General features: G+C 38.2%; 1 protein-coding gene across 4 annotated transcripts in view; it reads right to left on the bottom strand.

Annotated features, from left to right (window-relative positions):
* Positions 1-1,100: 1,100 nt before the first annotated feature.
* The window catches only part of KIAA0825, a 179,876-nt gene continuing 164,721 nt past the window's right edge, over positions 1,101-16,255 (bottom strand). For all 4 annotated transcript variants that reach the window (XM_083403670.1, XM_083403669.1, XM_083403672.1 and 1 more), the window contains one exon: positions 1,101-3,349. In XM_083403670.1, the coding sequence (XP_083259796.1) occupies positions 3,226-3,349 (124 nt within the window). In that variant the 3' untranslated portion in view covers positions 1,101-3,225. The remainder of the gene's footprint in view (positions 3,350-16,255) is intronic.

Here is a 16,255-nt window from a genome sequence, read left to right as displayed (position 1 = left end):
AAAGTCAGCCCTGGTAGGAAATCTCTTACTCCATCTGTTGTTTTGAAGCCTGTTCAGTACAGCCACTAGCAGTTATATGAGGATTTAGGGCAGCTTCAAAACAGTCCTATGTGATAGGCTAATGCTATCAGAACCATATGTTAGTTCTGAGCATGCTCAGAGCTGTTTCCTTGAAGGCTACAGAAGCAATAAGGAGTGTTTACTAATTGGAGGAACATTTGTTTGTTTGTTTGTTTGTTTGTTTGCTTAATATTCATTTTGTGACCTTGCTAGAGAGCAGGAGTGAGTGACCAAGGAAGCAACAGCAAGTCTTAAGTCTGTAATTAATATCTTTTTAAATTTAATCATTTTGTGATGTGTCTTGATTGTTCTCGGAATGAATAATTGTTTTTTGCATGACTGTAATTTCCCGAATTTTGGAAATATTTTTATGGGGAGGTCTGAGATCTCTGTTTCCAAGGAATTTTAGTTGCCCATGATATGTTAAGGGGCCATCTGTATAAGCCGGTGCACAGGCTCTGAATAGGACAAATGGAGAAAAAGCAATAATCGGGCTCTGCGTTGAATGAAACATGATTACGTGCGTTGAAGGACCTGTGCAAGCAGTATACAACCTGTCTTAAAATAGTTGGTATACTGCAATCATGTTGCTAAAATCTGCCACATCATAGCACAAGAGGTAGCACAAGACACTTTGCATCTATGGACTGCAATATCACCAGTGCTGTCCTGTTCATGCTCCATTTTGTTTTCTTAAAAGTTACATGCTTCAGAAACTGGTTTCCCCTCTGCCTCCCTCTCAGGTGGAAGTTGCCTTTCCGCCTAAAATTTATTCTACCTGTGTTTAGGAATGGCAGTTTTCATCTATCAAGTAATATTTTCAGAACTTCCATAAAATGAATTTTTAGCATAGTTTTGTCATTGGTAGGACTTACAAGAGCTAAATATCAAGGATGTTGGTAAAGAGTCTGCCAGCTGAGAAGAAAATCGAATGTTTCTGCCAGAGGGAAACTAATTGAAAGGAACAGGGCCCATGTTTGGCCTCGGACTGCTGAGAGGGTGGAGCAATGTATTAAAGGACATTCACTCACAATCTGGAGTAGTTCTAGAATCAATAGTTTATTGCCCATAGAGCCTACAAAATGCCCTTGGAAGGAATGAGAGATCATATAGGGTTTATAGGAACAGTAGCTATTAAAGAAAAGTACATGTATTTTGTACATCACCTTTGACACCCCCTGTTCAATCTTTGAGCTATATTAGAAAAGTTATCAAATAACTGCAGTTCTTATTCAAGTTACAATCACTTCCAGCAGTACCACCAAGCACTGAAACAAACTAAGCACAAGCATGTTTCAGAATAAAAGATACTCTAGTTTCATGAGAAATGTGACAAAGGAACTGAATAAAATAATAGTGATATAAAAAGTGATTATATTGCACTAGTTTACACAAGAGGGGCACACAGTTGAGTTTGAACAATGTCAGGAACAAAATGAAAATGGCATCACTATACCCTGCTATTACAGGTAGTCACTTAAATAATGGAGCCTAAACATGGCCCTAAACACCTTCCTGAAGACAAACCTAAATCAATTTCCCTGAATATAGAACTGGAGGATTAAAAAAACTTTTGAAGGCAAACAACATCATCTCCATCAAACAACCAAGTCTACATTTCTTCATCATGCTCACTTACCAAGATTCTTATTTTATTTTGCTGGTGTTTCTTCACCGAAAAGTGCCCTGAATATTGTACTTCTTTACTTAAGCAAGATGCAGTTGCTCCTGTATGATAGGCAAGCTGCCCTGGAATTCACAGACCCTGGGATTGAATACAGCAAGAGTTCTACCTCTTACACTATTGTAAATATTTGCACTCATGCTGATGAGTGAGGGGTCAAGGCAGAAGAGAGGGAAGTACAGAGGAGGAGATGATCTTCTTCCCAATATTCTGCTAGTGCTTCTACAAATAAGAGATTTGGACAGAAACAGGACTTTTCTACAATAGTAAGATGTAAAGATACTGAAGTATTAAGTATAAACAAAAAGTGAATTGTGATATTTGATGCTTCTAATATTCCTTGGGTACTTACCCTTATATCTACTGTATCTGAATGTGAATATAAGGGAAGAGATATACAGGTCAATTCTGTTTTTGCTGCTTAAGTTGCAGGTGCTAAAGCAGAACCCTATGCTAAGTAAGTCAACCAGAGCTACTCATCTGTCCTCTACTGCTGCTACATACACAAGAGCATCAGATCAGACTCAAGATTTTGAGAGAAGAGTCTAGAATAATTGCATTCCGCTAATACTCCACTATGTAAAAAGAAAGGTTCCTGATTCTCCCAACTATTTTGGGAGCCAGTTCCCATTTCCTTGGGACAAGAGACAAAGGAAAAGTTTTTAACATTAATCTTTGATTTCCAGATTCTCAAGCAGTAGGCATACTAAATGTGCAATACTGTGCAGGTTTACTCAGAAGTAAATCCCAGTATGTTAAATGAGGCTTAGTCATAGGCATGTATGCATAGGATTGCAACTTTAATACAGCAACTCAATAGAGTGGTCAGCTCCTAAAACTGCCAAATTGTGTTTGATATCAAAATATGTTTTAGATATTGCAACTATTCTTAAATAAGACTTCTAATAACTTTGCACTCATTCTACAAAATTATGAAACAAGACTTCTTGTATTATGTCATGTCATGTGCACAGTCTGGTCTTGAATTTTTATTTAAGCTGTCCAGTGATATTGTCATGGTAACTTATCTGTTGGCTCAAGCCTCCAGTACTTTGGATAGTTTCAGGTTACCATCCATTTGCTAGTAATCCATCAGTTTTGTTTTTTAAGGTTACAGTTATTTTAAACATTTTTAAATTGTTAATTTTTTAAAATATTCCTTACAAAGGTATATCTGTACACCAACAAACAACAGAAAAGGTAACAAAACATAGCACTTAAATGTTCCCTAGAAAATACAAACCAAATTTTGTACAAATTATGCAGAGGACAAGATCCAATGTTGTGCCACTGAATGTGTGGGAATTCCCTTCCCTACTCTTCCATCTTCCAGTCTACTCCAGAGGGACCCCCAACCTGCATGGGAGAGGGAAAGAAGGGAAAGTTTTGATTGCACAACTTGGGGCACCACAATTAAATGTCACCCAGAACTTCTTTGGAATAGCATCAATTCTCAGTTCTTTATGCAAGTAGTACTTGAGTCAAGATCTCTCTTCTGCTTTATCTTCAGAGGCAAGAGAGGTTGTTGTGAGATAAAGGTTTTTTAAGTGCTCCAGCATCACTTTTTCCTCCTCTTCTAGAGTTTCTTCCTCCTTCATCTCCCATCTGAAATTTAAAAACACACACAACAAAAACTATTGTATTTCTTCAAATTCATTAAGCTGATACAACACATATTTGCTTAATATACTGGCGAAAATTATTTAAGTGACTTTCATGTATTTGGTGGACCCAATTTATTATTCTTAACTGCATAAGATATATAATTTTCCCACACACATTTCTGCACACTCAGTAGAAATGATTTATTATTATGGTATTTCTAGGTCATGGGCCGTTCAGTGCTTTGGAGTCTATGTATTAAACTTTTATCTGTGCGTGTATTGCATTCTCTGGATTATTTACTTCTTATTTAAAAGCTTCTTCCTGCATTCAAGGCATACTGGCTGAACATGGCAGTTTACAAAAATAAAATACATCATAATATGAAACACTCCATCGACCTCACTAATTTCAAAGCAACAGCAATAATATGTTTTAAAAGCATGACACATTGTTGGAATAACATAGTTTTCAGGAGATGTACAAATGATTACTAAAATATTAACATTCTAAGGCCTTTTAATCATGTTTGTGGTTTGCTTTTGTTTTACTGTGTATTTTGTGGTCTCATTTTGTATTTTTATGTTGTGATCTTCAGCTGAAGGGCGGCATACAAATTTAATTAAATTAATTAATAATAGAATGCATGATTCCTGCTGATCATCCACTAGCAGTGAGTTCCACAGGTCAGGCTCTACCACACTAAAGGCTAAGTCCCTAGTAAAGGACAACCAAAATATAAGAAGCACACCTCAAAGAATCTCTGTGATCAAAGAAATCAGATAGCACTTTGGGTCTAAGCTGAAGAGTATCCACAGGCTGCAGTAGCAGCCACACAACCCACCCCCTTTAAGACAGCAGGCACTGTCTCATCATGCAAAGACGAGTTCACCAACCTTAGACACACCTGGTCAACCCACTGATTGTACCAGTTATGATGGGCACATATCCAGAGTGCAAGTGGTTGGGTACATCCCTGCAAGCACCCCTGTCTGTGTCTTCAGGTTGCATAAACTAAAACTGATCCCACAAAATTGAAGTAGGTTTATCACTGGACACTAATGGTAACATCTAAATTGCCACAAGGTCAAGCCACTTCATCCTCAAAAAGATGGGTCAGGACAGGAGGCCTCCAGTAGGTAAAACAACACTCCAAACATCACAGAAAAGCTCAGCTGGACAAGGATGCAAGAGAAGCCTTTTTCTGCCCATATTTGTAGACTCAATTATGAACTCTAAACAGTGCTTGGTTGGCCTTCAAATGAGATATATGCAGCTAGCACTCAAGCCATTGTCCAGCTTGTTTCATCATCTGCAGCTCCCTAGAATACCAATGTGTATTATACAGCAAGGCTGCCCCTCTACAATACTACTATTCAATCTAAAATATGGATTCTCTCTTTTACTATTGTAGCCGTTTGGTTCTTCCTTTTGATATAGCACAATGATCCAAGCATCCAGTCATATTAATGGTATGCGTTGTTCTACCACCATCTCAAATATCCTAAATTTGGATGGCTTCTTTTTCTGTCCCTTAATGTGTCATGTAGAGCAAGCCTAATAACAAGCATTGCACCCTTTACTTGAATGTTGACTCAGATATTTTGAGCAACAGAAAGTATTTCAAAATGATTTGTTGCCCATTTCAAGTATAAGACTAAATTTTAAGGGATGACGCAACTAGAAAGGACTTAGAGAGAGAACCTAAAACTCTTAATTTTGGTACAAATATAAAATAGGTTGCTAGTGCATGCTGAAGACACCCTTTATGTGGAAATCTGTTCATTCGCTTAAAAGGTATTGCTTGCGCCCAGCAAGAGAGATCCATATGCAGAAACAGCCTTCTGTGCCTGTTGATGGTGCATTTCTGGATGCATATCCCCATCTGAGCCCCATTAAAGCGGCTGGATGCATCTTTTTATGCCAATGGGGAAGTGCATCTGCAGCTAGGGCCACCAATTGTTATGCATGACTAGTTGCCTGTAACTGAAGCTGGATTAGGGCCAATTACTTTTCAGTGTCCTTTATTGAATGATAGCTCTTATGTTGATATTGGTCCCCAAGATCACATTTGGACCGATTTTCCCTCCCAAAATTAAAATGCACATATTTTGTGCCCAGTTTTGCCAATGTATACAGGAATATGAAATACTGGAAACTGATCAAATATAACTTGCATGTTTCTTAGAAATGATTGCATTATTGAGTTTAAAGTAACCCAAAAGCATAACATACAGCAGGAGTCAAGGGAACAAATTATCATTACTGCTCCAAAATGAATAAAAAGCATGTTTCTATGTTCAAATGGAAGATGGGACTCAACATTTATAACTCAAGAGATGTCCAGAATGGAACATGCCTTTATTAGCATATCCAAAATCCATAACCATTATTTTGGCAGTAGCAGCTGGCAAAAAATTAGTGATATACCAGTTCAAGTAATATGAATGAATTCATTTTAAAATACTGTCTCCATCAGTCAGACAGCCAACTTTCAACCAGTGTTATTTCAAATTAACAACAATGTGGCTTTTAGATGTCTTTTAAATCTATAACTGGCACAATCTTTATTTAGGATTAAATTAGAATTTTTGAAGATTAAATTAAATTAAATCTGCTGTCCAAATTGGTACTAGAGATGCTTGGATCATGTCACGGTGCCATTATTGAATATCTTGTTTATGAATAAAGTAGCCACCATGCTGTGCAAATGCTATTAAAAATTTATCACAACAACTTTAATTAACAGGAATGTGGTGGAAATAATTTTGCCACAAACAACAGGTATGATCCAGCCAAAGTTAAGGATTTTTAAGTCACATTAATTCCATAGGTGAGTCTTAAGCACATGTTTAGCTCTTCCATTCATATTAATAGGACTCACATGAGCTCAGCTTTGATAGCATTATGATCTATATCAGCCTTCTTCAACCTGATTGTGTTCAGATATTTTGGACTACAATTCCCATCAGCCCCAGCCAACATGGTTAAGGGCTGATAGGAGCTGTAGTCCAAAACATATGGAGGGCCCCAGGTTAGGGGTGTTTGTTCTATTTGTTTATATAAAATACCAATACCTTGTAAGGAAAGAGAGCTGGTCCTGGAAAAACTCAGGGAGGGTTCAATAGAGCTACTTCTTCCCTGCACTGTTGTTATTTGAGTGGTCCTTTGTTTATGGATACATACACACAAGCTATAACACAGAACCTTTCAGAAGCATTGGAGTTAAGGACCACTCCTGCCCCTTTCTCAGAGTAAATGTACTTTCAGCGCTCTATGTGTTTCAGCAAGATGGAACATGCAACCTATTCCATGCTTACTAGACCATGCTAGAGCTGCAGCATAGAGGTCAAGCTTCTACAGTAAGAATGGAGGGCAGAATACATGACCTTTAGAGGACCATATGAACAACAACAGCTACAAGTAAGCAACACCATTGTCTGCTTTGTAGATTCCGGATGCAAACTTATATGGATGGTTTGCAAACTTGCCAATCTAGAGATTGGCACACAAAGTGCTCAAGCAGAAGACTCAGCAGTGTTGTGATTCCAATGGAATGAGAATTTAATACACAGTGATAAATGAACATGGACATCAAGGGTCATGTAGCTGCTCAAGGACAAAAACGTCTCTGGAAATGGCAATAGAAGGCCCTTGCATTCCGGTGGAGAATACTCGATGTTTAACTGGGAACAATAATTTAAAATATGGTTATTGTCTAAAATAACAATTTCTGAAAGCCTTTGCGATAATTCTGCAGCAACCTCCCGTATGTAAACAATCTGAAAGATCAGCTTCTCTTTAGACGTAGGTTATAGTCAAGAGAACTAAAAATAATTTTTTTGAAAAATCCACTGAACAAGAAATGAAGTAAAAATTCCCAATTCATATGGATTGAACTCCAGAAAAAAAAGAAAATAGAAATGCAAACTGGGCTGTAAGACCCACTTATCCTTGTAGATCTGCATAAAACAAAGTGCTGTAACCATACAGTCCTTTGGGTAAAAATGGTTGGACAAAAATCTGAGCTCTGAGGGATCCTGCTACCAATCACTGCACTCTTCAAGAGAGGACATCCTGCAGATACTGTCTTATCAGGAGATCTGTTCCACCTGACATGTGGTGAAACTCCCTCCCGTTACATATCAGTCAAGTGTCCTCTTTTCAGTGCCTAGTGAAGACTCCCTTCTTCCAATATTTTCATCCCGGTCAGTATATGTACTTGAAACTGTTTTCTATAGATACAGTTGTTTCATCTATGTTTTTATTGTATTGTGAAATCACTTCATGATGTTTCATAGGAAATGATTCATAAATGAAAAAAACAATATCATCATTGTTTGAGTATAAATGAACATCACTCACAACAAACATCGTCATCACTTGACTATTTCAAACAGGGGGAACGATAGGAACATTTTGGCAGAGAACTTGACCTTTACTCTGGAGCAGGCACAGATGAATAACAGTTTGGTGCATGCAAGGGTTGTGAAGATGCAACTCATCATACAGTGACCATCTTTCTGAGAACGTGTGTGTGTGTGTGTGTGTGTGTGTGTGGAAACTATTTAAAAAGATATTCCAGCACAACATGAATGAATCTGAAAACGTCTGTCTTGCAGCCCATCATGCTACAGAAATATGTGCTACTGGTCTTTGTATCAAAGATCCATGCTAGTAATTCACCAATGCTGAAATATGGAAACAGCTAGGTATCTTTTGGAGCATGGCGGCATTACAGTAGCAATACTACTACTACTACTACTACTACTACTACTAATAATAATAATTTGTTATTTATACCCCGCCCATCTGGCAGGGTTCCCCCAGCCACCCTGGGCGGCTCCCAACAGAATATCAAAAGCAACAATAAAAAGCGATAAAATATCAAACTTTAAAAACTTCCCTAAACAGGGCTGCCTTCAAATGTCTTTTAAAAGTCAGATAGTTGTCTGTTGCCTTGACATCTGACGAGAGGGTGCTCCACAGGGCGGGTGCCACTACCGAGAAGGCCCTCTGCCTGGTTCCCTGTAGCTTCACTTCTCGCAGTGAGAGAACCGCCAGAAGGCCCTCAGAGCTGGACCTCAGTGTCACTCCCTGCCTTTCCTATGTTACACAGCTGCAAAGATATAAAAATACTCCAAAGCACAGTAGAAGACTATATTTATAGTGTAAGTGCACTAATACCTTTTTCTTGAGTTGTTATGTGAAGGAAGTAACAAATGAAAATAAATTATTTAAGCAAGCTGTCTCCCAACACACGCCTCCTTTCTTAAGTTAAAAGTTTGTTATTGTATTCTTAATTGTTTTAGAATAGTTTTATTATTTTAAACATTGGTCATAACAATGTTTTTCTTAATAGTGGCATGAGGAACCTAACTGTGGATCCCCACATGTTGTAAGTAATGCAACATTGAAGGGGCTGTCTGATTCACATGGCTAAGCATCCCAGCTTACTTTTTAAAAGAACACATTAGTAGTCTAGGCAACAAAGGCAGGAATAGCTCACTCTTGCATCTTCTTGCTTTTTGTTGAAATGGTATAAAATAATGCTATTCTCTGCCACATAATGTTTCTCAGAATTAATCTCCTATGAGCAAACTTTGTGATGGGAAACATCCAAGGAAAAGTTGGAAAGTAGCTTGTGCTTGATACAGTTCTAGAAGTTTGAGAACCCAGGTATCTTTGACTGCACGAGTGCTGAGGAAAGAACAGTCTATTATAGTTTTTAAGGCATCTCTTTTAATTGCCTCCTCTGTAGCCTCCTTATTTTCTCAAATTTGCTGGGAGCTCTCTCTTTATGTTGTGGCAGTGAACCAGATTCTGATAATACCATGCTTAGTGTACCTAATGCAGTAATTTTTCAGGTAATTTCCTCACACAAAAGACCCAACCCACATTTTTAGTCATTTTTGCTAGTCTGTAATTTACTTTTGGCCAACAAATGAACAATTTAGTTTCATCTGTAACAAAAACAAACTAATTTGCCTTTCTTTGGTTGATTTTAACAGTACTATTACAGTATTATCCAATAGTAGAAGTAGCATGCATATTTAAACATATTCCACAGATAAAGCATTTTGTAGATGGAGGGGGAGGGTAAACTGACACAAAATGAAATATGCCTCCCAAGATAAAGATAACCTGCATGAAAACACAGTTGCAGGAAAAGTAAATTATAAAGCAAGCATTTATCTAATCATTCTAAAGGCCGTAATTACACAGTCTGTGCATCAAAAGGCTTAAGAACTATTAAAAGAAAACATTTTAATTAAATATATATTTAAATGAGTTTTCCATAAACTGTCATTTGATGCTTCCAGCAAGTGTTGCAAATGCTTTTTAAAAATAGTATTCATGTAACTACTGGCAAATCCTCTCTTTTAATATTGTTCAATGTACATGAATACATATGTCATAAGGCAATTTCACAACATTCTTTAAGCCCGCACACTCACATGTGAATGGTCTCATCCTGCTACATCCCATTGCCTCTGCATCCCATCCTTCCTCACAGCAGGCCACCTATTATTTTCTCACAGTAACAAAGTATCATACCTTTCTGGAGACCCAGCACTCACATTCATGTTCCTGGCTTCCCAGAAATGTCAAGAAACAGACCAATGGCACTCAGTTTTGTTGACTGAGCCAGTGCTAAGCCCTAACTCAAGTTCCCATACACCTGCTGTTCTTGATTTCTTATTGTGCTTATTCCAGACTGCTAGGTAAAAATTTACCATCACTTTTTTAAAAAAATTGTACAGGCTATGCATGTTCATTCATTGTTTCATAGTTCACAATGGGTCTATGTGTCTGGCTGTTAACCAGAAGCTTGGTGGTTCAAGCCCACCCAGAGACAGCTGTGGGCAGGATTCCTGCATTGCAGGGGGGGTTGGACTAAGTGACCCCCAGGGTCCCTTCCAACTCTATGATTCTATGATCTATATAGAAATGTGAAGGGACAGGACTGGAATGCCAGTGGCATCTGAGAGCCACTCAGGGCTCAAGGATGGTGTGTGAGTGGGAGGAGCTATAAGGAGACAGAGGTTCAGGGAACTTAATTTAGTTAATGGAATATCTGTTGAAATCCAGGATCTGTGTGGGTAGAGCAGGTCTTATACGACTGGAAGAAAAGAAGGAAAGTGATTCAGGAAATCCAGGTGACAAAAGTTCAAACTTTTGGAGAGACACGTGAGTTCATGGTAGTTTCCATATTTTATAAGAAAGTGGATCAATGTGAGCAATCTGGTCACTGTTTCATCTGCACTGGCCGGTTCATGTTTAAGTACAATTCAAAGTGCTGCTACTTACCTACAAAGTTTTAAACATTTTGAGACCAGACTGTTTGAAGAACCACCTCTTCCCATACAACCCTTCCCAACCACCACTTTTGGAACTACAACGGGCTGTGATAGAAGACAGGGCTTTTTCTGTTACAGGAACCAGGTTGTGAAACTATTTCCCCAGAGATGTTTGATTGGCTCACTCTCTTTTCAGCTGCCTCCCTGGTTTTATGCTGAATTGCTTTATCCAGCTCTTTTTACTGCATTTTACTACATTTTTGTAAGCTGTTTTGATTTTAATTTGGAAATAATAGCAGGGTGACTGCAGGCAGATGCCTGTACTTCACATAAGGCTGGTTCTTCAAATCCAGATTCAGTAGAGTAAGACATGAGAGCCAGTGTGGTGTAGTGGTTAAGAGCGGTAGTCTTGTAATCTGGGGAACTGGGTTCGCTTCACCGCTCCTCCACATGCAGCTGCTGGGTGACCTTGGGCTAGTCACACTTCTCTGAAGTCTCTCAGCCCCGCTCACCTCACAGAGTGTTTGTTGTGGAGGAGGAAGGGAAAGGAGAATGTTAGCCACTTTGAGACTCCTTAGGGTAGTGATAAAGCGGGATATCAAATCCAAATCCAAACATGTATTCAGAGGAAAAGAACCACAGGACTATGGGAAGAACTCACGCTGTGAGTGCAGAAGGCCACAGGTTCAATCCCTGTCATCTCTAATTAAAAGATAGCAAGTGCTGTAAAATATTTCTCTGCCTGAGACATTGGAAAGCTGCTGCCCATCAGAGCAGACCGACCTGTCTCATGCCTCCCAGATGTTTTGGAATCAAACTCCCATCAGCCCCAGAAATCATGGCTAATGGTCAGGGATGGTGGGAGTTGTAGTCAAAAATAACTGGAGGGCATCAAGTTGGGGAAGCCTGACGTAGGCAACACTTGAGATGGTCAAATAGTTCCAAGTTTACTGTTGAAGCCTTATCTTTTGCTCCATCAACCACTCCCTGGATTGTTATGACACATATCCATTGTGGGTTGACAAATCTTATATATTTTTCTTTGTGTGCTCAAGCACAGAATGACAAGCTTAAGGCCCCAAAAGCTGACATTGAAAGAAACAATGCATTAGCTGCCGTTTTACTGATCCACACTTGGAATAGACTTCATAAATTTTTCTACATGCAGAAACTAGACCTTCTTGAACCCTCCTTGTGATTAATTAGAATGCCTGTCTAACATATTTTTCTCTCAGGTGTAGTAACCTTGTATGACCTTACCATTAAGAACTGATAAATAAATGCTTGGTTAAGCACAAACAGCTTGATAGGCAGTGAAAAAGAGTGATGATCTTGGTTTTTATGCAAGATATTTATGCTGTTATTTCACCTCAGAGGGCCAAACAATTCAAAACACAAAATAATTCCTTGAAATGCCAGAAAAAGTAAATTTACTTTTAATTCATTATGGCTAAAATATTTGATGAAAAGTAGGAGTATTGAAATTGCAGTTAAGCTATAGAATATTTTGATATCTCTATCTGCCCAACTGCAGATACTGGACAAACCCAAATCAGTGTTATAGTATGTATGCATATGTACAGATACAATTTGTTTAACCTCTTAAAAGATTTGAATGTTCCAGTGTTTCCAGATAATACAGTAATGTTAGAATACAGCTATTTTAAAAGTGGACAGAAGATGTATTTTTAATTGAAGTATAACAGAAAAAGAACAACTGATTATCTATATACAGTGCAGTAACTAGTCTTGTTAGACCATGTGTTTTGTTAATAAAGGTTAGTGACACATCTCTTTCTGCATGTAGCTTGTAAAATCATATTAAGAAATCTAGACCTTCAAGATCAGGAGCCACTGAGGCTGTGAAACATTATAGTAATGTTGGACCTATTGATCCTAATTACAAGTCACACTCCAGATAAGCCATTCCCCCATAATTATATTCAAGTACTCAGAACTCAAGGGCAAAGGAGATGGGGGTGAAGCATTAAGTGGCTAATGAAATGGACCACTGGCTTTGGTCCTTACAGGCCAAAGGCCCAGAATGTCTACATGCTGGTGGCAAAAATGTGAAAAGGAAGAGAGATAGAATAGTGCTGAAGTGATGGGCAGGCCAGAATAATGACGGAGAATCAGGGTATCTAAAGGAAGTAAGACTGTGTAGGCAGAGGCAAGACTACAGATAGAAAGAATCAATTGGTGATGGAGCTAAAGAAAGAAGATACCTAGTAATCCACTTAATCTGTGGTTTAACCTCAAACATATTGCAGCAAAAGCATATTATGCATGAAAATGCTAATAAGAGAGGTTCTATCTCACCCCAAAGTCTCCTGGAATTGCCCCACCTCCAGGAAAATCCCCCCAAACTTTTATGGTATTTTTAAAAAGTTTTTTTTTTAATACTCTCTTTACAAAATATCTCTTAAAATGACTAGGACAAACACATGAATTCAACACCATCTGAAATAAACATTCATTTTTCCATTTTTCTTTACTGGAAGGGAAGGGGGGCTTAAAATTATTATTTTTAAAAATGAGTTATCCAATCCTTTATCAGTTTACTCAAGGGCAGGCATCCCCAAACTCGGCCCTCTGGATGTTTTGGGACTACAAAGCCAATCATCCCTAGCTAACAGGACCAGTGGTCAGGGGTGATGGGATTTGTTTTTCCAAAACATCTGAAGGGCCGAGTTTGGGGATGCCTGCTCAAGGACTTCCAGCTGCACAATGGGATTTCGTCTCCCTCTTTCTCCCTGTATTCCTCATGCCCCATAATTCCATTAATTTGGTTTCCCTCAGCCCCATGAAGAAGATTGGAGGACAGTGGACACAGAAAGAGGAAGTCCCATTGTGCAGGCAGCAAACCACCATGTACCACTGAATCCTAATGCATTCCTCTGGATCATGGGCAGTGTTTTTATATTTACTAAATTCATGTATCTTTCTCTTTACCTTCTTCCTGAAAGCTCTTATCTTGCCAAAATCACTTTAATCAGTTATATTTTCATATAGTTTCTTTTTGTAGATTGATATGTTATAACCCTGAAAGGAGCACACACTAATATTGCTAAAGCAATATAAGATGCTCCAGTATTCATGTGCAATAATGGTCTAATCATTGGCACAAACATCCAATTAATTTGTTTCCTCTACGTGTTTTTACTGGCCAAGATGCATAGGGGAGTAATGTGCTCAGTCATAATCATGCTCCACAAAGGCTGGAAATGTTCCCTTTGAGCTTCTAATCATTAGGCAAGCTGAAGTGGAGACAAGCCCATTGACAAGTGAGAATGGTAATAATTTATTTTCTATTGATGGGTTATGACAAATCATGTTGGTGCTGTGGCTGCTTACTGTGGGGCTCCATGAAGGAAGGCTCTGATGGGCAGAGATGAAACCCTTCACAGCTCATTTAGTCCAAATGTAGCCACCTGGGTGGTGAATCAGTTCAACATAACATCCCAGGCATTCCTGCACAAAATTAGATCACTAACAGGCAAGCCATATAGGGGTTCCTTTAAAGCATTAATCATAAAGGTTGAGCTGTCAAAATGCAGGGTTCAAAATTAAGGAACACAAAAAGAATTAAAATGTAGCAGTGTCACATATTCAAGAATGTAATTACCATATCTAATTAAAGGTACAGTAAGAAAAACGATGACCTTAAAACTGCTAGGGTGGAGCACTACTCCTGCAGAAAGCACCCCACAATTTTTTACAAACATTAATTAGTTAACTCAGCTTTAGCAAATGTGAGCCCTGCAGCCCACCTTCTTACTATTCAACTGCTTAATCAATTTATATGCATATTTTTTTACTAAATCACAGATATAGATATAGATGATATAGATATAGATGTCAGCATTTTTAGGATATGAAAAGTCAGGCAGTTTAAATTTACGTTTTTATCCATTTAAAACAAGATAGAAAAAAATTGTCCATTTTTCTCTCAAGACATCTCAAGACTAAGGATATGCATTTGAATGTTTAAACTTAATGGCTGACAGTCTATGATTCCCTCCCTCATTACACAATAAATTACAGGCCTTCCCTTTCCTCTCTGCGCCCTGTAGCCCCCAAGACCTCCAAATCTTCTCCAATGATGCTGCTTAGAAATTGCAATAGTATTTAATATTACAGTGAAGCTTCTGTAAGCCAATGGTAAGACAACTAGAGAACGTTACCCCCATGGGTGGGGAACGCTTAGCATTTTCATCTCGTTTGTGGTAGATTTTTTTTTAAAATACATTTTAAAAATTTATTACAAAAGAAATGTGCAAACATAACAAAATGAAAGAAAACAAATAATCAAAAATCAAAAATATAAACTATAAAGTGTTACAGCCTGAAAGGTCAAAAGTACAAAGAAACAGCACAGCTCCAAAAAGTATAATAGGTTTATAGCAGATTTATCAAGAGTAAAAAGTCTGATTCACCCTTCAAACCTCCAATTCTTGCTATTTAGAATCTAGAGATTTGAATCTAATATGGAAATTTTGAGTGGTGGTAAGGTGCTGTCACATGATCTCCCAACTTGCAAGCCCCACTGAGAACAGTGGCGTTTAGGTCAAAGAAAGCATAATCATGAATAGCGCATACATCATGAAAAAATGCATATGGTGGTTCCACTGGGGAATGAAGCCGAGGAACACAAGGTCTTCTGAAGACCAAGGCAAATGTTCAACAGACACACTGCTATATTTAAACAATGTTACGCTATATATTTATACTTGCCCCCAATTTTGAAACTGTGAAGTTGATGAAAGGCTTTCAATTCATGCCCAGCACTGAATGTTGTAAAAAGTCAACCAGACATTAATTTACAGTGCCAGACCTGAGATACAAATATCTCCATAGATATATTTCCTACCATCTCCCTTGAAGCTCTGGCCTAGAAGGACAATTCATTCCATTTAGAGTAGACTTGTTTTGGCCCTAGAGAAGATCCACCAGTTCACTTTTTTTTTTATTCAACCGAATACAATTACATACTCTCCAACATTTCTCCAGTGAAAATAGGGATGTCTCATTCCATAATGATAATTTTACTATTTATACCCCACATAACTTACTGGGTTTCCCCAGCCACTCTGGGTAGCTTCCAACATATATAAAAACATAATAAAACATAAAACATTTTTTTTAAATCTTCCCTATATTATTATTATTATTATTATTATTATTATTATTATTATTATTATTATATACTGCCCTACCCCCCGGAGGTCTCAGGATTGCCTTCAGATGGCTCAGGGTCAGATAACTCCATACCCTCCAGCATTTCTCCAATGAAAATATGGCCATCCTACCATACCCTCCAACATTTCTCCAATGTTCTCTTATGTTTAGTTGGCATCTCCTTTCTTGTAACTTGAATCCATTAGTTCAGGTCCTAGCCTCCAGAGCAGGAGAAAACAGGCTTGCTCCATTCTCCATGTGACAGCCCTTTAGGTATTTGAAGATGGCTATCATATATTCTCTCAGTCTCTTCTTTACCAAGTTAAACATACCCAATTTCCTCAACCGTTCCTCATGAGGCTTGGTTTCCAGACACTTGATCATCTTAGTTGCCCACCTCATGTAGTGCCCAGAATTGGACACATTATTC

The sequence above is a fragment of the Podarcis tiliguerta genome (assembly GCF_965153285.1).
Source record: "Podarcis tiliguerta genome assembly, chromosome: 11".
Classification (NCBI taxonomy): domain Eukaryota; kingdom Metazoa; phylum Chordata; class Lepidosauria; order Squamata; family Lacertidae; genus Podarcis; species Podarcis tiliguerta.
The sequence above is the reverse complement of the archived record's forward strand: the minus strand, read 5'-3'. Positions and strand labels throughout refer to the sequence as shown.